This window comes from Watersipora subatra, chromosome 9 (assembly GCF_963576615.1).
Source record: "Watersipora subatra chromosome 9, tzWatSuba1.1, whole genome shotgun sequence".
Lineage (NCBI taxonomy): Eukaryota > Metazoa > Bryozoa > Gymnolaemata > Cheilostomatida > Watersiporidae > Watersipora > Watersipora subatra.
In genome coordinates this window covers 22724080-22745865 of record NC_088716.1, presented here as the reverse complement: position 1 = coordinate 22745865, position 21786 = coordinate 22724080, and the positions used below count along the sequence as shown (strand labels likewise).

Sequence of the window (21786 nt, the reverse complement as noted above, 5' to 3'; positions counted from 1 at the left end):
CAGTGATGAAAAAAATTAGGTGGACATGCGAGCATATAGATATTGTCAAACTTTTTTTACAATATATCCACACTAATATTATATCCTCATAAATAAATAAATATCAGAAATGCTAATATGCGTGTAAAAGGTTTGTCAAATCTTATTGTTCTTGATTACAAAAGATAAACGATCCAACTTTAACAGTTCTTCCGTTTAAATCGGGAAATTGAATTTAAATTAAATTTAAAATTTAAATTACGAAAAAGAGAAAGCTATTATACTGAATTGTTAGAGCAGACATGACATCAGAGATCACAACTGAGATTTCACCTCACAGGGTCTAACATTATATGATGACAAACTATAATCTATTATTTAAACAAAACAGAGAGAAATAAACGCAGAGTTAGAGCATTAAACTGGCTGATTAAATATTTCAATTTGAGATGAGCTGAGGAAGGAAAACTTCAAGAACCAAGAAAGAAAAGAACAATTACCATGGCTTTATCTAACTCTATGCTATAAACAAGGGAGTTGAGCTTTATATAACAAAATTACCTGAATCAATGTCTAGCAACAGAGTTAATAAAATCTTGTGCCACGATGTGTTATAAATAAAAAATCATTCAGACAATTAAATTTGAAAAACTATTTTTAATAGGAAAATTCCTTAAATAGTTGGTGAATGTTTTTGCAGCAAACTTAGGTGTACATAACGCTTTGATGAACAGATCATGAGTGTATCAGAAAAACTGTCCCTTTCTTAGATTGAAAGTAAGAATTGTCTCTCTTGTTCTGACCATAATTAGAGAGAGAACAAACAGCTTATGATAAAGTATGTCACCATAGGTCCTTGAACTAACATAAACCTTTGTGCAAACTAAAATGCTAAAAAGTTGCTTGAAGCAAGTGCGCAATGAATAGACCATGAACTTTCCTTCAAATATGACCAGAAATAGAAAAGTGAAGTTCCAAGGCTAATTATGAGTGAGTGAAAATCATGCACTTCATCTAACGGTTGATACCTGGTAGTCTGTGAAAAGGTTTTGCATGGTCTCCAACTGAGAGTTTAGCTGTTTGTATTTTTCATGAACTGTAGACATGGTTGAAGTTATCTTCCTCTTTTCTTCTCTCATGGCTTCGAGCTCGGTGAGTTTTGCATCTGAATATTTACAAAGGCTAAATAGCTAATAACTGAGGAGTTACGTTGAAAAGTATATAGTTCCATTCATACAATACGACCTCTGTAGAACGTTCATATAGACAAGAACAGCAGGAAGTCTCCTTGTTACCGATGTAATTCTACTACGGAAAACTCCACCAGATGTGATGGCGCTACCAGAAAGGAACATGTAAATGGCTTTCACAGAGTTTCCCAAACAACACAGATAAAAATAAATACCCTTAGCAGACAACTTATACACGTACCCTAATTTTGAATTTATTTAAGCGGACTAACGAGAGAGTTTCCTGTCTACAGACAAGTCAACTCTCAAAAAGAATACCTGTTGAGAGTTGCCATATGTAAAAACAATTTAATGCCACATGTAAAAACAATTTAATGCCACATGTAAAAACAATTTAATGCCACATGTAAAAACAATTTAATGCCACATGTAAAAACAATTTAATGCCACATGTAAAAACAATTTAATGCCACATGTAAAAAGAAAAGTGGCATTAAATGGAGTGGATATAAATGAATATAAATGGAATAGCAGTATTTTCTCTAAATGAATAAACCGTAAAAGAAAAATGGAAGGAATCATAATGAATTTCAAAATAATTTAATGGTAGTACCAGTCAACAATCAACACTCTGTAGACACAATATTTTGCAAACTGACACCTTCATTTTTGCGCAAAGATAAACATTCGGATGCTAGCAAGAAAAAAAATTCTAGTTTTTAAATTAACACACAGTGAGACTTTCTCTGCCCTGACTATAGCAATAGCTCAGTAACGGACACAGCTCTATAGTAAAGACTTTCAACATTGTTCAATTCTAGTATTTATACATATTGAACAGCGACTCTTGAAGCCTTTCGCTGTTCAATTCGAACGTTTAGACTAACAATATCTTTACAGCTTTACCAGTAAGTTTATTCAGCGACTGTTGTTTTTATTACTGTCTTAAACTCTGGTGGTTAGCCAACGTCTTAGCCTAACTCAGCAATCACCTTGTGAAGGTTTAACAAGTTTAGTCATCAATGGGAGAGCGACTGGATATTGTATGGTTCAAACTGGTAATGATGACCGCTTACACTGCTAAACAATAGTGATTTAATGTATTATCTATGTACTGTACAGCAGACGCTCCTATAACATAAATTTCAGATAACATAAAGAATTTGGGTAAAGTTGTTGCTTCGTACTACGTAAAAAATTTCCATATAACGTAAAGTGTCAAGTCAGGCGAGTTTTCAAATTTGTTTTAAATGTTAATCTAATTCGGCGCTCTTTTGAAAGAAAAAACAATATGCATCTAGCGTTATATCTAATATATATACAAACTTTATGACATTCTAGTTCGTCATGATAAATCATCAGATGTGTTGAAAAAACAGAAAACATGGTAACTGCACGATTGTTCATAAATACTTAAAGGCGATCAATTGGTGCAGGTGTTACAGCATCGGTCCACCAATCTAAATATCACGAGTTGGAGTATCGTCAAAAGTTCTTTTTAATCCTAACCTTGGATATAAATGAATAACGGACAGGTAGTACCGCTTTTTATAGCAAAAATATTTTGTTGTTCCGCTCTATTGAAGATGTATAAACGTTTTGTTAGTAGTTTTACTTCGCAGAATAGACTTTGCTGTTTATAAAAAATAAGCAAACCATTGTAAATAAATGTCAAAGATGTGCATTTTCCATCAACTTATTGTAAAATTATCGCAATCATAGTTTATAAAAGTAGTGAAATTGATAAGAAGTGACGTTGATAAATTGATAGGAAGTTACATCAAGTTTTTTCTTGTTGTATGGTCAAAGGGGTGGTCCAGGCCCGTATTCCCTGGGGCGGCTGGCCAGCTGAGCCGCGCCAACTTTTTAGGAACTTTCCGCAGCTAAGTACAGTCTAACTCGGACAACTCGCCCTCGGATAAAATGTAACATTTCATCTCAAACACAAGGTTAACTCAAATGGATTTGTTTGGTCCGTTCCCACGCAATGATAAATTGCTTCAGATAACTCGACCTCAACATCATTTATTCGAAAAGTTATTTGCCCAACGGCTATGGAGACGGTTTTTATCGCTGTAGAATATTACTTTATTCCAAGCCATAGAGACAAACATCAACTTTTAGTAGTTCTTAGGCGTCATTATTATCATCACCAGTTGCAAAATATTCTTGTTAACGACTTTTATAAAGGTTTGCAAAATATCAAGTTTTACCAAACATCCGCTTGGCCATGTCCCATCGAAAGCATGGAAACCTTCGTATGGACTTAAAATAAAATCGGCAAAATTTATCTTTGTTAAAACGCTTAAAAGAAAAATATGTCTTTTTTCTGAGCGTTTTAACTGCGGTCAAGTTTTGCCTATTTTAATTTAAAAACGTCTCGTCAGTCACATCACCTAAAACAAACAAATCTCAAAAAATAGAAAAATGTTGATACTTTCCCATAAAAATTTTTAAAACTTCACATGAGAGGCCCGACTGAGGCCCTACATAAGAAAAACCTGTTAGGGGCTTACACCGCCCTCTCCACACCCCCAGGTGTTCATAACTAGTCACCTAAGATTAGCCGCCCTAACTTGCAACCAGTGAATACAGGCCTGGGGTGGTCAATGGATAAACCGGATTAGGCAATTTACATGTATTTTACTGTTCTTATAACATAAAATCCATATTGCGTAAATGTTCCTGTAACGGAATATTTACATTGTAGGAGCGCCTACTATATATAAATCTGTTTGTCTGTTTGTTGGTATGCCGTTCATGTGTGCAGTTGGAGCAATAAATATTTAGGAATGAAAAATTCACTTCGTGCTGGATTTGAACTCTGAATCTCCAGGTCTGCAAGCAAACGTTCTATCCACTAAGCAACCCAACCACTTGCGATATAATGGATTAATTGTACACGTAGTCATTACACCTGCCAATCTTTAACTGCGATTGGTTGAAATACCTTCGCTCCACGGTTAAACTAACTTATTAAAAGAAAGATTTTAGTACACGAAAAATACCTGCCCGGACTTCCCCAAAGTGCTATAAATATATGTGTATATAACATAAATTTAATTAAACTTATAGCAAACACAGAAATAAACACGTTCATTTATATGTTAGATGGTAAATAAATGTTGATTTCCCATGCAAAACTTTATTTATTACCCATGCAGCGCGGTACATTTAGCTAGTGTTGATATAAAGGGTAGACTCCCAAAAACAACACACAGAACATGCAACCAAGTTATTCAGAATAAAGAGTTCATAGAAATACCAAGCTCTTGACAGACTGTAATCATCTCAGTCTCCATCTCCTTTTGTTTGTTTCTCTCCTCTTTCAGTTCTTCACACTTCTTGGTATAATCTTTTTTCATTTTAATAAAGTCGCCAGTGAAGTTTTGAGTCTAAAAATGCAGTAATTGGAGCCGATGAAAAGATTGAATAATGATATCAGCTATATTAGAACATGATACAGTAAAGCAGAACAGTTACTATGGAGGACTTAGCATCTGTCCCCTAAAGAATTGTTTTCTGCGGTGAGCCCTTCGTTCAATGGTTGCCATGGTGAATAGGTAAATAGATGAGCTACTACCAATGTTAGACAGATAGCAGCTATTTGAGCGAGAAACATGGGAACTTGATGAACAGTTAGTGGGTATAAAGGTGGTAATACTGTTGAATAGCGAACAATACATAAATTCTAGTAATAAAGTGAGTTCGTAAACTTGTGACCAGTGGAGCTGCAGTGTAAACACAGATAGAGTGAGTCTTTGTTTAATATAAGAGATGATACAACTGAATTAGTTTAAAGACAAGGATTGTATGGGTAATACCTCTAAATGTTCTTGTTTCAGAAGCAAACCCATCTCATCCAATTTCTGACCAAGTTCTGAATTCGCTCGATCTAAACCAAATCTGCAACAAAGTAGGTTTTAGTAAATATGATAGACTAGTACACAATAGTAAATATGATATACTAGTACACAGTAGTAAACATGATAGACTAGTATACAGTAGTAAATATAATAGACTAGTATACAGTAGTAAATATGATAGACTAGTATACAGTAATAAATATTACAGACTAGTATACAGTAGTAAATATGATACACTAGTATACAGTAGTAAATATGATAGACTAGTACACAGTAGTAAATATGATGGACTAGTATACAGTAGTAAATATTATAGACTAGTATACAGTAATAAATATTATAGACTAGTATACAGTAATAAATATGATGGACTAGTATACAGTAGTAAATATGATGGACTAGTATACAGTAGTAAATATGATAGACTAGTACACAGTAGTTAATAGGAAAGGTTATTGCGTTAGACTTATTATTCCTTTGCACAGAATAGCAGTGACAAGAAGTTAGTAATTAAAAATGACTACACAAAGGCAAGTATGAAGGTTAATAACTTTCGTAGGAAATTTGTTTGCACAAGTTCTGTGGTCTATTGTTGAGTAGCAGTTCCTGTTCTACACTATCTGACCATCATTTTTAAAAGCAGTAATATAACTTTAAAAATATAGGAGGTGTGACAACAGTACAGTCTAAACATATTTTATAATACAATATACAATTTTATAACTATTCATTTTACTCCCGAGCGAGCAAGTTGCTGATGGATGATCAACAATTATTCAGCATGCTTACATATGAGGAGTATCGCAGGTCATCGGAACAGAAAAGTGACAGAGCCAGCTAAACGAAAACTTTATGCTACCAGCAATGCATGAGGATCGCATCATTCTCTTGTATTTATGGCTCCTGTAGAGCTTTGCTCAAAATAGCCTAGTATTTGTTATGAAATAATAAATACGACAAAAATGGTTGGGTACATAGTTACCACATCTCATCTTGCAGGAACATAGGGCTAATGAATTTAAGTCAAGTACACATCCCATTCCATCAATACAAGCAATATACTATCCTTACTGCAATAGTTCAAAAGTCAGCCAAGTTAATTACTGCACAATTCTTAGTTTCTGTAACAAAGTTGTGTGAATACAGTCAATCCTCGACTTACAGTACTAAACTTTCAGCATATTACGTTATATTTAAAAAAATGTTTCTACCATGCAATATAAAAGGTTTAACAAAAAGCTGCAGGTCATACATCGGTACATATGAATGCATACGAATCGTGCACGAAAATAGTGCATGTTTTAATGATTTACTATATAAAAAGCAAGGCATCTCACTATGGACATATCACCCCATAAAGAGCAGACAATCCCATAAAGGACAGACCATCCCATAAAGGGCATACTATTGCATAAAGGGCAGACAATCCCATAGAGGGCAGACACAGAAACACAAATCTAAATACGACATTGGACTAAATAGAAGTATAAAAAAGTATTGCTGTGTAAAGTTTATAAAACCTTTATCACCCCTACATATAAAAACCATCAAATTTAGTATCATAGTTGCTGAATAAGGATGAATGACGACTGCATAACAAAATAACAAGTAAAATATCCTACAGGAAACTCTATAGCAGGCTCAAGTGGATAGAGTAAACGAATGCATTATAGTCAGTAAGGAGAAATACCGTAACATCCACCGGCAGATAATACATACCTGAGTTGTCTTTCCTCGGCGAGTTGAAGATCAAGTTCCGCAACTTTTTTCAATAGACTCTCCACTCTCTTTCTCTCAGCTTGAATCGCATCATCCTTTTCTGTCTAGCAAAAAGGCTTAGCACATTAACAAAAACCACTTCGAAGGCTTAAATTCTCTTGGAGAGTTCAAATTTAAGATTTCTAATTTGAATTGCGTACAGAACACGCCTTCTATATGTATTTTAGCAATGTGAAAACATTGCTAGGAAACATTTTCATGAAATGAAACATTTTCATTTCCTAGCAATGTGAAAACATTGCTAGGACTTTGAACTTTAGAGAGGTTATGACTTTACTGATGTGTGTGGTTGTAATAAACCTTATTCACTTTGAGACTTGACTTTCAACCACAACACTACCTGAAGTTTTTTAAAAATGCAAGTAATCAATACAAAAGTTCAAAACTAGTTGAATGAATAACAACATCACCAGGTTTGGGCAATACAATCAGGCAAATGAAAGTTTAACAACATATAGATTTAAAATATAATATAAAGTTCATAACTTTTGCCTCCTGGTAAATAACTTTGATACTTTGCAAGAATTCTTTTAGTAATCAAATACATGATCAGCAGCAAGTAAAGTGAACAGATCCATTTTGACTGAGCAACTGTAAAGGAAACTGCACGTTCTTTTACTCTCCACAAGACAGCAACACAAATAAACACACTGAGTGTTTAGCCACAATAAGATATTTATTTAATTATAAATATATATGTATATACGTATATATATCCCCTTCTCTATCAGTTCCCGCGATCTCTTTGTTTCCTTCGGTCTGTCGAGTCAGCCGAATCTTCTAGCGTGACTTGGTAGACTCATATCGGCCGGCGCTCGTAGGGTCGACCTCGCCGGCCATGGTCACGGCACTATGCCATAACACCAGCTAATTGCATGTTTGCTAGCTAAAGCTGTATAGTGCACAGAGTCCCGGGACCGACGGAAGTGTATAAGGGAGCTTGGCAAGCTCCCTTATACACTTCGTTTTCTCAGTTCGCTAGTTTCCAAGCAAACAGCCCCGCTCACTATTTATATATAAGCTCTAATGGAAATACCACAACATTAATCAACAAAAATATCTCCCATTCTTGAATAATTTCATTTTCGCAATAATTTTATAATTTAGGATAAGATTCCCTTAAAAAGCTCACATCAAAGCACATGTCTTACCTAAATTGGCATACACTGTAAAACCTCTAATTGAACGCCGCCTTTAATCGAACCCCACCTCTATTAGACCACCACTTTCACAATCTTTGATTTTTACGAACCCACAATAGAAAGTTATCAGCAAAAAAGTGTCCACAAAATCCTACTAATAATGCCTCAGTTACATCAATAACAATTAATACTTTCGTTGTTTCTGTCCTATCGAAGTACATTTTCCAACTTCAAAGCGTTTCATTAAAACTTTGAAAACAAGGCCATAGAAATAATTAATAACTGTATCAGACTAATAGTAGGTCCTCGTTGAACACGGTCGTGATACTTTGACATATGTGAAAAATGGTTTACATTTACGATGGTATATGAATGACTAGTTTTTGGCTAAATGTTGTGTACAGTGTACATGTAGCTAAATGTTGTGTACAGTGCACATGTGGCTAAATGTTGTGTATAATGCACATGTAGCTAAATGTTGTGTACAGTGCACATGTAGCTAAATGTTGTGTATAGTGCACATGTAGCTAAATGATGTGTACAGTGCACATGTAGCTAAATGTTGTGTACAGTGCACATGTAGCTAAATGTTGTGTATAGTGCACATGTAGCTAAATGTTGTGTATAGTGCACATGTAGCTAAATGTTGTGTATAGTGCACATGTAGCTGAAAGCTTATCATTATTTGTGCAAATTGCAACACATTTGAGCTTTGCTCTGCTAATAATATTCTTTAGACACTAATATCGACTAGTTCAGCAGTGCAGAAAAAGTATTGAGGTCAGAAAACATTGTGGAAGGTATTAAACAGCCAGAAAATCTTCGTTTCATCGAAAGCAACGATCAGAACGCAACTGGCCGAGCAAACGATGCAAATATTCTTGTTTCAAAAATGTTCATTTTTGTTTCTGCATGTAATATAAGTATGGTTCGTTTATGTCACTGGTCTTTGAATATATCTGAAGCATTTGATAGATTATTATTACATAACTTATAAATTTGCAGATTTATAGCATATTATTTAAAAGCACTTTATGGTTATCTTCTCTCGGCTTACAATGGATTGACACTCATAACTACTCTTTTATTGCACATAAAAAGCAACTATAGTAAACATATCAATGAATGCAATGAGCTTTTATGTAACAGTGTTGTTAATTGCAAGCAATAGATATGAACCGGTAGAGATATTTTTCAGCTTTTTAATGAATATTTACTTAGAGATCTACGACAAGTTTAAGGTAAGTTATAGCAGATTTATCGCATCCAAAAGGGTAAGTGTCGCTCCACTCGAAGGAGAGTGTAAAATATAGGTGGCATTTGCTTCGCCCGCAAATGTGTTAAATTTTGCTTACCAAATTTTTGACGAGCTATTTGAAAAATACAACATCACCCTCTGTTTGAACATCACCTCTAATATAACGCCACTACATGTGCAGGGTTGAAAAATAGAGCACCATGGCATTCAAATAGTGGTGTTACGGTGTATGCTATAATATTGAATATATACAATATATATTATTCAATAGTAACTAAAAGCAGGTGCAAAAGCGTATAAAAAGAGAACTCCACACTAAAAACCTAAAATATAATTAGTGGAGTATGAAATAATAGAAAAAATATTAAGAAAGTAAATTTTCCTTAAAATCGCCACAAATCTGTTTCGTGCAACGCACTCCTCAGGTGCGTTTTGACTAAAATAAAAAGATGTACCGAAAATTTTCGGTACAACCAAATTAAACTAGACAGAACTAGATGAATACATGGTGGAAGATCAAAAGAAATACATACATCAAAAGCACATACTCTAATGACTGAGCACTAAGCTGCTAAAAACTAAAAGAAATGAAGTCAAATATATACATAACTAGATATTATCACAAGAGTTTGACTAGTTTCTGTACTGGCTTTTGGAGCACTGTAGGCTTTGCCATAGACTGACCTTCACCATCTAACATCCTAGTGGCTACTCTCCCTGCAGCCTTCCTTACTGAGCCGTCTTGTTCATGACAAACTGCTGATCTCCAGCAGTTTCCTGGTTGGTCTAATTCTACAATCTTAACTACGTGTCCAACTTTTAAATTCTCTCAGGACGTTTTCCACTCGAATACTCGTAATGTTGTCCAAATATTCTCTTCAATCGACTCCAAAACTCCTCAGCATGTGCTTGAACTAGTCTCCAACGCAGCTTGCAGTATCTGCGTTGAAGTCTCTAGGGGGAGGTGGTGTTGCCTCCAATTTCTCTGCCAGCATCATATTCGGAGTTAACGGTACCTGCTCATGGTTGCTGAGTTGAATTGTAGACAGATGCCTACGATTCACAATGGACGCAGCTTGATACAAGGCTGTCCTGAAAGATCTATCCATTCGTCTATGATATTTACACATTATTTGACTTAATGAGTTTTAATTTTACGTTTCATACGCGCCTTGATGAATTGCTGCGGACGTAGCAGTAACAATCTTAATCGGCCGATTGATGAGATTCTTGTTCACTCTTGTGATTATGATATATGCAGTACATATATCATAGTACTACATATATATATCATAGTCATATCATAGGGGGAGACAATACCACCTCCCGATAGAGACAAGTCCTAGTACTATGTCTCAATACTATGTACTGAGAGATAGTACTAGGACTAGTACTAAAACTAGTACTAGTACTAAAACTAGTACTAATTTTAGTACTAAGACATGTTTATGACAAAGACAGGATAATAAATCCATCTCTACCTGAATACTCTTCAATTGTTCCAGAGTTATCCTAACTCTCTGCAGGTCTAACTCTGTCTGCTGACGCTTTTCATTCAACTCCTGCTTGTCAGTCTTCAGATGTGCATTCTCTGTACACACAATACAGTAGTAACAGTCTCTGTACACACAATACAGTAGTAAAATTCTCTGTACACACAATACAGTAGTAAGATTGGGGCAAATTCCAACGCAGTAGATGCAATACATTGTATAACAATTTGCTAAGAAGACTCTTTAAGCATTTTTGAACAGGAAAAAATTTAGTAGGTTGTTGTTTTCAAACAAGGTTAATTAAATTTGGGCCAAAACTGTATAGATAGAGCCTTTGTAGCCTTTGTAGATTCTATAATTTTTCCTATCTAATTGCTGAATAGTGGCACACGTGAACAAACGTACTTGCTTGTACCCTTGCAGTCTGGTGCGCCATAAGCGTAAGGTGTGTCTATAAAGCACAGGGAATCTGCACAAATATTTTAAAATACCAGACGGTGGTCGATTGGCACGGGTGTTTGAGCGCTGGTCTACCAAACCAAATGTTGCGAGTCATAAATCGTGTTTATAGCAATAATTTATCTCAACCTCTAACTGTGTTTTGTGAGACACAGCAAACACACACACGCTGTTGAATTGATACATAAACTATTTACTATATCATAGTCTGATATGAATACAATCCAAGGTGTACTGTGAACTAGAGTATGTAATGTGTATAAAGTACTGCGCAATACAAGTTACAATATAATAGTGCTGCACATACATATGCACATTGCCTCAATCTATATATATATTTCTCAAAGTAAATGGATCTGTCTATTATCCCGGCTATAAATATAGCTAATTATTTTACCGATGCGGCCACGTTTTACGATTTCCCTATTAAGAAATATTTTTCGTAAGGTTCAATCACTATATCTGGGGTCAAGGCCAATTCTTCTCGCGCAGACCATTATATTGTCTCCGTATCGTCGTATTCAAAGTTTTGATGGATAGCTTCTGGTAGAACAGTAACCTTTTTAGACACACACTTCTATGCAAGAATTGCTAATATTAATTCTACATATTCAGGATTTTTATTTTATTTTCTCAGTTCGTATTAATTGTATCATTACCGAATCATCTTTTATTATAATCGTAGCAAAACCGATTTAATTTAGCTAGTACTTGCTAACTATTTCACATTTACATCTAAACCCTTTTATAGTCGTTTTTTTTATTTGACCTGCATGAAACATTTTCCTCATGATATGAAGTTTAAAAGTTGTTTGACAAAGTTTGAAAACCTTTACAGCTGCTTTTATTTTCTCGCTTAATTTATTTCTATTACAGAAAGCACTTTTCTCATGATATGTAGCTTGAAAGTTAGAATGGCAAATGTTATTATATGTTAAATACAAATCAAATTTCTGACCAAAGACTTTTTTATTACTCGGGCAACGCCGGGTAGCATAGCTAGTATAGGAAATAATTTAAAGCATAGGCTCTGAGGCTACGCTCTCAGAAATTTCTCAAAACAATTCTGTCTTGTCAGCAAACGAGTTCGTAGAAAATAAAAATAAACAATAATTAAATTATATCACATTTAGCATAAATTAGTGTATGCTATGCAATTTATTGTATGTTAGTGTAGATTAGTGTAAGTCAATGTATGTTAGTGTATGTAAGTGTATGTTAGTGTATGTAAGTGTATGCTAGTGTAAGTTCTGCCACGTACTTTTGCCACTCACTCTACCACTGAGCCCACACATATTCAGGCCTACACTTCTGTTCGCATATCTGTAAGGAAATGTGACAAATTTTACTAATTATTATCTTATTGAATTAGTTCCTACACCTTGATATGTTGAGACCTTGATATGTTGAGACCTTGATATGTTGAGACCTTGATATGTTGAGACCTTGATATGTTGAGACCTTGATATGTTGAGACCTTGATATGTTGAGACCTTGATATGTTGAGACCTTGATATGTTGAGACCTTGATATGTTGAGACCTTGATATGTTGAGACCTTCATATGTTGAGACCTTCATATGTTGAGACCTTGATATGTTGAGACCTTCATATGTTGAGACCTTCATATGTTGAGACCTTCATATGTTGAGACCTTCATATGTTGAGACCTTGATATGTTGAGACCTTGATATGTTGAGACCTTCATATGTTGAGACCTTGATATGTTGAGACCTTCATATGTTGAGACCTTCATATGTTGAGACCTTCATATGTTGAGACCTTCATATGTTGAGACCTTCATATGTTGGAGCAGATGAAGAATCCATTGTATTTGTTTGACTCAACCCAGAGCTCGACAGATAATTATAAATAATTACATATAGTATTGAAGTAAACGTATATATGAAGCTACATCAAAATTAAACCATAACTGCCACGTACAACTTATATCGTATTTTCTAGGTAAATCAGACCCGCTGATTTCGATTTGTACTCAAAATAATGATTGGTCCGCTAACTTTCAAAGGCTTTTTTACAGCGTTTTAATATCCGTCTAGAAAACAACACCATCAGCACAACAAGCTCCGCCCATAAATATTTGACGTAGCCTAGCTTTTCAGGAACGGATGTTAGGGATGTTTAGTCCGATTTAGAATGATAGAGATGGGTGTCTTAAAACCCATTATTATCTAAATTCAGCTTTCAAAATCTTCTCAGTCTTTTAGGAAAGGTAGATAAACTATTTAAAATTGCTCGTAGCATGTTACTGGATGTTTAATAGCCTAAACGGCGAGAAAAATGCGCTCAAAAAAGCGCGATTTTGACAGCGTCGTTATCACACATTTTTGAGCTCATTTTTAAATATGCAATGTTAAACAGCGTATCTACCTTTTAGACAAGACTGAGATTATTTTGAAGGCTGAATTTAGATAATAATGGGTTTTAAGTCACCCATCTCTATCATTCTAATTCAAACTAAACATCCCTAACTTCCGCTCCTAAAAAGCTAGGCTACGTCAAATATTTATGGGCAGAGCTTGTTGTGCCGATGGTGTTGTTTTCTAGACAGATATTGAAACGCTGTAAAAAAGCCTTTGAAAGTTAGCGGACCAATCATTATTTTGAGTACAAATCGAAATCAGCGGGTCTGATTTACCTAGAAAATACGATATAAGTTGTACGTGGCAGTTATGGTTTAATTTTGATGTAGCTTCATATATACGTTTACTTCAATACTATATGTAATTATTTATAATTATCTGTCGAGCTCTGGGTTGAGTCAAACAAATACAATTTATTCTTCATCTGCTCCAACATATGAAGGTCTCAACATATGAAGGTCTCAACATATGAAGGCCTCAACATATCAAGGTCTCAACATATCAAGGTCACAGCATATGAAACATGCCAGTACTGAACAACTTTATATGTCAAGGTTTATACACAGTATCCTCAGCATGCTACTGACCTGAGGTGACCTTCTTGAGCTCTTCTGTGTAAACATCAGTCATCTCAACAAGCTTCTGCTCGAGGTCAGAGGGCTGCCGTGTGAGTGTTGAGAGGTTTACAAAATTAAGTTTAAGAGTCTGAAGAACTGATTCCATGCTCTGCGTCTAAAATGAGCGTAAATACATAACAGACGTTGAGTTACTTTAATGACAATGTTTCCAGCTAACAGCATTGCATCACATGTCTAATCTTGCAAGCTTAACTATAATGTTGAAAATCTTAAGACACTTGAAAGAATACTTAGATGATCTGGTATCTTACATTTATATTGCCATTTCGGTCACTGTTCTTTAGGTACCAGGACTTTTGACCGATGTTTATTTGGCTCAATAAAAATTTGGCCTAACGGAAATTTGGCTTAATATAACCATTGGACTTTACGAATATTTTTATTTACAGACCATAAAATTATACCGATTACACAAGGAGGAAAGTTATTGTTTAATAGTTAAACAAAAATATCTTGAATATGAGGCTTGGATCTTTTATCAAGAAATATAAGTTTTATGCCATTTCTGAGAGCAATTGTTCACAATGTTTAAATCTTTCGCTTTTTTTACTTTTTCTACATTGAACTACAATAAAATTGAATATATGGATATTTAATTTTAGTAACTCTTGCTTTTCTATTGAAGTTCCTTTCTGCAATAAAAATCTTAATCAAATCAGTTCTCACAATATACTTTAAAAGTACAGACGGTTCCCTACTTACGAACATTCGAGTTACGAACAACGGTACATACGAACGTATGTATTTTGTTCGTAACTCGAATAACTTTCGAGTTAGTTGTTTGAACTTTACATACGTATTGTAAAGGGATTTGCCGGCCTTTACTTGGCACGATCTATACTAATAAATAAAGATAAGAGAGTGCGTGTAGTTTCATTCAGCTTTTAATTAGCAAAGGAAAATTCACTAGCCGAGGAGCGTACGGCTATCTGCTCTGCTCAACTAAATGAGCGCACTCATTTATATACAATAATATCAACCGTTCCGGCTAACGGCAAGAACACCGGCTAACAAGGTGAATAAATAGGACCGCTAGCGCCGTTGGTATGACAACAATATAAGTGACGATAAGTGATAGTGTTATGGCAGTATATCAGATATAACAATAGCATAACGAGTGAAACAACAACATAATAAACGGACAACACATACAAAAAATAAGACAACAATGATAAGTGATAGCATAACGATTAAAACAACAATATAATAAAAAGGACAAGACATACAATAAATAAGAAATGCAGTGTCATGGCCCGGCGTCCACCAAAGTATTATCTCCATTTTGTTAAATTTTTTTTCAGTACAAACCAATACAGGTTACTTATACAAGCCTTAAACATACTTATATAGACCTTCAATATACTTATATAGGCCTTATACATAAATTATAATACAAAATATAGCACTGAAGCAACTTACGAACAAATTCACCTTACGAACAATCGTTCGGAACGTAACTCGTTCGTAAGTTGGGAACCGTCTGTATTGATTGTGAGAACTGATTCAAAAGTATTGGCTCGAACTACACTTTTTCAGCAAAGCGCCCCTCAGCTAAATGTCCATTTGGCCAAACTCTCATTAGGGCAAATGTCCATCAGCCCATTGTACTTCTGCCAAGTGACTTTTGGTCAAAAGTCTGGTCACGGTTCTTTAGCGAAATATATTTTATATTATCACTTTGTCCCAATTAATCACCTAAAAGGGAGCTTTCTCTTTCGACAGCCTACACGATCAAAAAACTAGCACCCATCTAAATTTACACAAGAACACAAGACAATGTCACAGACAATTCACACTACCGTCTCCTTAAAGGTGCTCAAAAGCATACATTGATTCTATTGAAAACCAGAAGTCTCTTCTGGTTTTCGGAGAAATATTCTCAGTCAATTTGCAACGGTCACCCACAAGTGCTCCTCGCTCCGTTTTTTGAACCTGTACAATGTCTATTGGTTAGTGTTCACCGCCTGTATAGTCTTAGCACCGTGTTGAAGGCTTGCATCTAGATGGGGACAAATAAAACCTTGCTGCCAACCTTCAAATTGATTTATTGAAAAGCTAATGTTGCCTGGTACATCCACAGCTTTGCTGACCTTGTTGAGCAACAGAAACAGTGACTTACAGTGGCCCCTCTTAATAAAGGAAACTAATATGCACTAAAGAGTTGGAATGGTTTTTCAAGCTTTGTTTTTCGCCTTTCCGAAGGAGATCCATGTTGATAGTATCTCATTAAAGGTTGACTTGCAACAAAATTCACATTACAGTTATTTGATATGAAAAGATTCACCATGTCTTACTCTGTTGTGTTGTAGGTGCAAAATATGTGGGAATGTGATTACAAGCTCTTAAAAGCTCAAAAATGATCAGTTAATCGCAGCCACACGAGACCGCCGTAGTTTGGATTCCCTTTCCAAAACGGCTCAAATGTGACGTAGCTGTGTTAGATGGTTTCTGTTTACACTTTCATGCAACCTTATTCCAAGGCCTCTATATATAGAGGCTCTTGTATATATACATATATATATATATATATATATATATATATATATATATATATATATATATATATATATATATATATATACATATATATATATGTATATATATACTCACATGGGTAATGGGATTTGTGTCCCTTGCCTAAGCTCTGAGCTGCACTGATGAGGATTCAATAGCCGAAACAGTACTGTCTGTAGCATGAGTATATGCTCCCTCACTTCGGTTTGGTTGAGCACTCTGTGAGAGGTGCGGCACTATTAGCCTTTGTGCAAAGCACATCACTTTTGTGATTTGAGCACTTTGGTGCCAGCACATTGACTTTCTTAAAGTCTGCGAGGCAACTTAGTTGTTTCGTGGCAGGAAGTCAACTCTCATGGGTAATGGGATTTGTGTCCCTTGCCTAAGCTCTGAGCTGCACTGATGAGGCTTCAATAGCCGAAACAGTACTGTCTGTAGCATGAGTATATATATATATATATATATATATATATATATATATATATATATATATATATATATATATATATATATATATATATATATATATATATATATATATATATATATATATATATATATATATAGAACTATATTTCCCAACTAGGAGGCTTCTATCAATATATAATCCATGTTAGGAGGCTCTGAAAAATTAGGAGGCGTCCAGGGAGCCTCCTAATTCTAGCAGTGTTTATAGTGCTTAACAACCCTATAGAAGTATTTTAAACATGATTCCCATAATCGCCTTATATATCTATATTCATATATATGGAAAAGAGGAGACAACTCCAACAAAAATGTGTAATTTTCTATCAATAAATTATAAACCCTAGGAGGCTCTTATATATGGAACTAGGAGGCATATATCAATTTTAAAACATTCTTACTTTTAACTGTTTTGGTATCGTTTCAGGTAATAACACAATCTATTTAAAAACATTGCAATAAGTTTATGACTAAGCATCAGCAAATACAAAGAATTAGCAGCTATGTCGGATACAGTCAGTTTTGCTAATATTCATGATAGCTTTATTAGATTTGAGAAATAAAGTTGTATATTAACAAACTACAATACATTACAATTTATTTGCTGACCCTCTTTATAGTTTTCAAGACTGCCATTTAAGCACTCCCTTTTTTTGCAAGGTTTCTCATTGATCTGCTCTTTTTTGTGAAAATTCACAATAATTGCACATTATGGTTTCAACTGATGTTTAAGCATGGCTGTAGTAAAAGTTTAAATAAGTCTATAATCAGTACAATTCATATTTTCGATGCCGTTGCATCCAGCCACAAAATAAATCTTTTTTTGAAACTTTGCATCCAAACGCAATACCTGAGAGATGGTTTTTTAGTCGAAGAATTGATTTTTTAAATTTATTGAAGTAAAGTGGCAAAAGTATAACCACAGTATATAACAGCTAGAGAGATGTGGCTGTTATAATGTTGCTGTGGCTGTTAGGACTATTAGTTCTTCACCCATGTAGTCTACTAGAGCTTGGTAGCAGCAGAATGACTACATGTAAGGGAGCAAGTCACATTCGGTAAGTTGTTCATGCTATTTTAGTCAATTTACAGTTTATTTACTTGAAACATACAGTTGTAGAAAAGCAGTATAAATTTTATTTGATATTGAAATAGGACTAGCGTGAAAAAGGTATGTTTCAATTATTATAATTTTTAAGGAATGTAGCACAGAACACGTTTGATATATTTTTTACATCCGTTTATGTCATCCAACTGCTGATATTGTTCTGCATAGAAAAGTCAAGAAAGGTCAGCATTATATTACCAAAAAGCAAAAAATCAAAACTTTTTGTAAAGTCCTAATTTTTGACTTTATTATTGTTACACGAATGTTCAGTTTTGTGACATCAACACAGACACGCCAGCTGACAATTAATAGTTATTTTAGTGAATCAGTTAATTCTCCAACTTTAATCTATTTTCAGTTATTATTATTATAATTTTTGATGTTTTTTATAATGATAAGTAACGTTATTAATGTGGTTCTACCAACAGTCAAAACTGTTATTAGAATAACATGATCATAAAGTAATTGTATTATTGTTATCATGAATAGTGAGAGTTTGCGTATTTCAGTTATGATTTTGTAAGTAATAGTAGTACATGCATAGGCATAAGCAAGTAAGTGGGTATATGCAGCCTTTGAATTTTGAAACTTTTAGTATTTAGTTTGAATCTTGTGTAGTAATTGTGTAGTAATTAAGAGCTTAGCTGTTTTATAGAGCTTCAGTAGTAGGAGGCAGACATTCAAGTTTGCCAAAAAAAACCTAACCAGTGAACTAAAATGTGTATTTTGCATTCATTTTGGTTTGTATATCTGTTTATGCTATTTGAATTATCTTTTCATTTTTGTAGAAACTTGGTAAGCATTGTTGCCAAGATGGCATATATATCAGATGGCAGAGAGTATTAGACAAAGTTGGATGTTCTTTTCTAGAAAAGGTATGTTGCTAATTACACGTTGGTTTGAATAAAAAATATGTCAAAATAATCAAGGTTTCATCTACCGAAATTTATAATATTTTTTAACATATACATAATTATAGATTACAAACTATAAAACATTATACCAGTAAGGTTGTATTTTGAAATGTAGTAAAGTTTGACGTTTTGGCAAAGTCACTATGATAAGCAAAACTTTAAATTCACCAACACAAAATATACTGTACAAAGTTTTACTGTAACTAGCAAATGTATACCTGACGTAAGAATGTAACAGCATGCCCAAAAGTAGTTTTTCTTTGTATAGTTGCAAATAATCAATGACGCTTTAGTTATAGATAACTGCTGGATGAGAAGCATTGATGGCCCACACCAAAGACCGATTTGCAGACATCAAATTAAAGGTATGCGATATTGCAATAAGTTGCTGTAAAATAGCACATTATACATGCGAGCCAAAAATTAGTGTAATAATTTGATATAGCCATAGCTTCAGTAAAAAAAGTTGTTAATTTTTACAGGCATTGTATTATTTAAACGCTTACATAAACCATTATGCCAGTTTTGTGTTCTATTCATCTATTATTGGCAGATGAGATAATGTAAATAGCGCACACCAATCAAAGGAATGTAGTATAGCAAAGAGATTTAGTATTGCTCTTCTTAGTCTTTATGAGTCATGGTTGCAATTGCTGAGCAATTGCATAATTATATAAAATGAATAGTTTTCCATGGTTACTCATTACCACTTTTAGTTACTCAGTCAACACTGAGAGTAATTATCAGATTTGAGATATCATGTTTAGAGGCAGGAGATTGACAAATGTTTTGTTGGTTTTTACTCTTACCCTGCCGTATGCGAATTTATGCTAAATCTATCAGCAACTGCCGTATGCACATTTTTGTGAATTTTCCAACAATTGCGTGGTCACCTAATTTTATTATTCGTTAAAAACATAACAGATGATTTTAAAACTTTGATGGTATTGTCAGTGTGGTTCTAATATTTCTCTAATAGATTAGTCTAAGATAACCAAGCAGTTTCAAGTTTTTTTTTGAGAATTTCCAAAATAAAAATGGACATTTTTTGTGTAAGTTTTGTTAAGTATCGCGCAAGTCAGAAAACATATAATTACTTACATGTATGTTGATGACACTATAGTCAATTCAAATTCAGATTTTTGTGATTACACAGATAATTAAATTAGCAGCAGTGACTCTGATGATAGTGAAAATAATAGTTTTTTTAAGTGTAAGGGACATTGTAGAGCATCGTTTTAGCTTCGTAGCGATTGTAGCTTCACATAGCTTTAGCAATGCACAAAGTGAAGGTACATTGATTTTTGCATAGCACTATATGTTAACATTTTAGCAAAATAAAATATATTACAAAAAGTTTATAGATAAACTTTGAAGTTGAAACAAAATAGTATACATGCTTCATGTACATATCATGAAGCTAAATTGGCAATTTTCAGTGAAATGGCTGGCAGTAGGCCGGTAGCGTAGTTTGTACATGGGTGCCAGTAAAAGGGTAAAGCTATAAAAGAATTAGAGATACAAGTGTATGTATTTCCTTTTGAATGATTTAGTGAACTTTGATGATTCAAGACAAGGAGTTTGGCGAATGATATATATATATATAAGATGCTGCTGAAGTTGCGCAATTCAACTCATGGCTTTTAATTATTACCTCAAAATGTTGAAAACACGCGATAGGAAGGGCCAGAACACTACTAAAACTCATAGTTACTCAAACCTGAAATACAGTAGGTTTTATACAAATTGCTGTACAATAACAAAACTGCAAAATTATTGGTTAAAATATAAATAGCAATATATATTATTATTTTTGGCCTTCGGTATCGGGCAGCATGTATGCAGTTTGTTTGCTAATGTTAACAAAAGTTTTACTAATAAGCTACATAATTTGCTCAATTATTTGTGTCAACTTTAAAATTTAAAACAAATGTAGTGTTAGCACTTTTAGAATATACTACAAACAATGCAGAGGAACTTTTTGTGGCATATGACTTGAATTTAAAAGTTCTCTGAAAATGCAACTTGTATTTGCCCATTTTAATACTTTAAAATGTCAAAGGGAGCTCATAATGAAAGCAACTTTAATATAATTTCAAGATGCTCAAAGCGGTACGGATGTTATGTTGACAAACATTAAAAGGTCACTCTGTACTATGGCTAGTAAGTATTTGCATGTATTTAGATTTTGCATTGATGCTTTCAATTAGGTAGTGTATGAAATCTATTTACATTAGCTAAATTACCAGCATGTGCAATACCCAGCTTTGTTTCCTATCCATCCCAAACATTTTGCCAATGCTTATAATAATTCATTGCTCTTTTCAAATCTCATTTCTGAACCAAAGGTAGTTTTAGCAGTATAAGAACATATACTTCTCTTCCTATGGGTCTACTCACTTTTCTGTAGCAGCAAAGGCCATTGTTTTTATAAGGTCTGTAAGAATTGTATTACTTATTTTGACTTCCATTGGTGCTCGTAGCAAATATAATTTCAGTACAATTTGCATCAATAAAGTTATTATTACTTGTTTGTAAAGTATTTGGAGCAAAACAATATTTTATGTGCACAGCAAACATTTTTGCTGCAAGCTTACC

General features: G+C 34.1%; 1 protein-coding gene across 1 annotated transcript in view; it reads right to left on the bottom strand.

Annotated features, from left to right (window-relative positions):
• Positions 1-21786, bottom strand: part of LOC137403964 (coiled-coil domain-containing protein 150-like) — a 58653-nt gene that overhangs the window by 22597 nt on the left and 14270 nt on the right. Inside the window, exons 3-8 of the mRNA XM_068090106.1 lie at positions 14137-14281; positions 10696-10805; positions 6755-6858; positions 4994-5075; positions 4435-4564; positions 1008-1144 (exon numbers count right to left, since the gene is read on the bottom strand). Coding sequence (XP_067946207.1) covers positions 1008-1144; positions 4435-4564; positions 4994-5075; positions 6755-6858; positions 10696-10805; positions 14137-14281 — 708 coding nt within the window. The remainder of the gene's footprint in view (positions 1-1007; positions 1145-4434; positions 4565-4993; positions 5076-6754; positions 6859-10695; positions 10806-14136; positions 14282-21786) is intronic.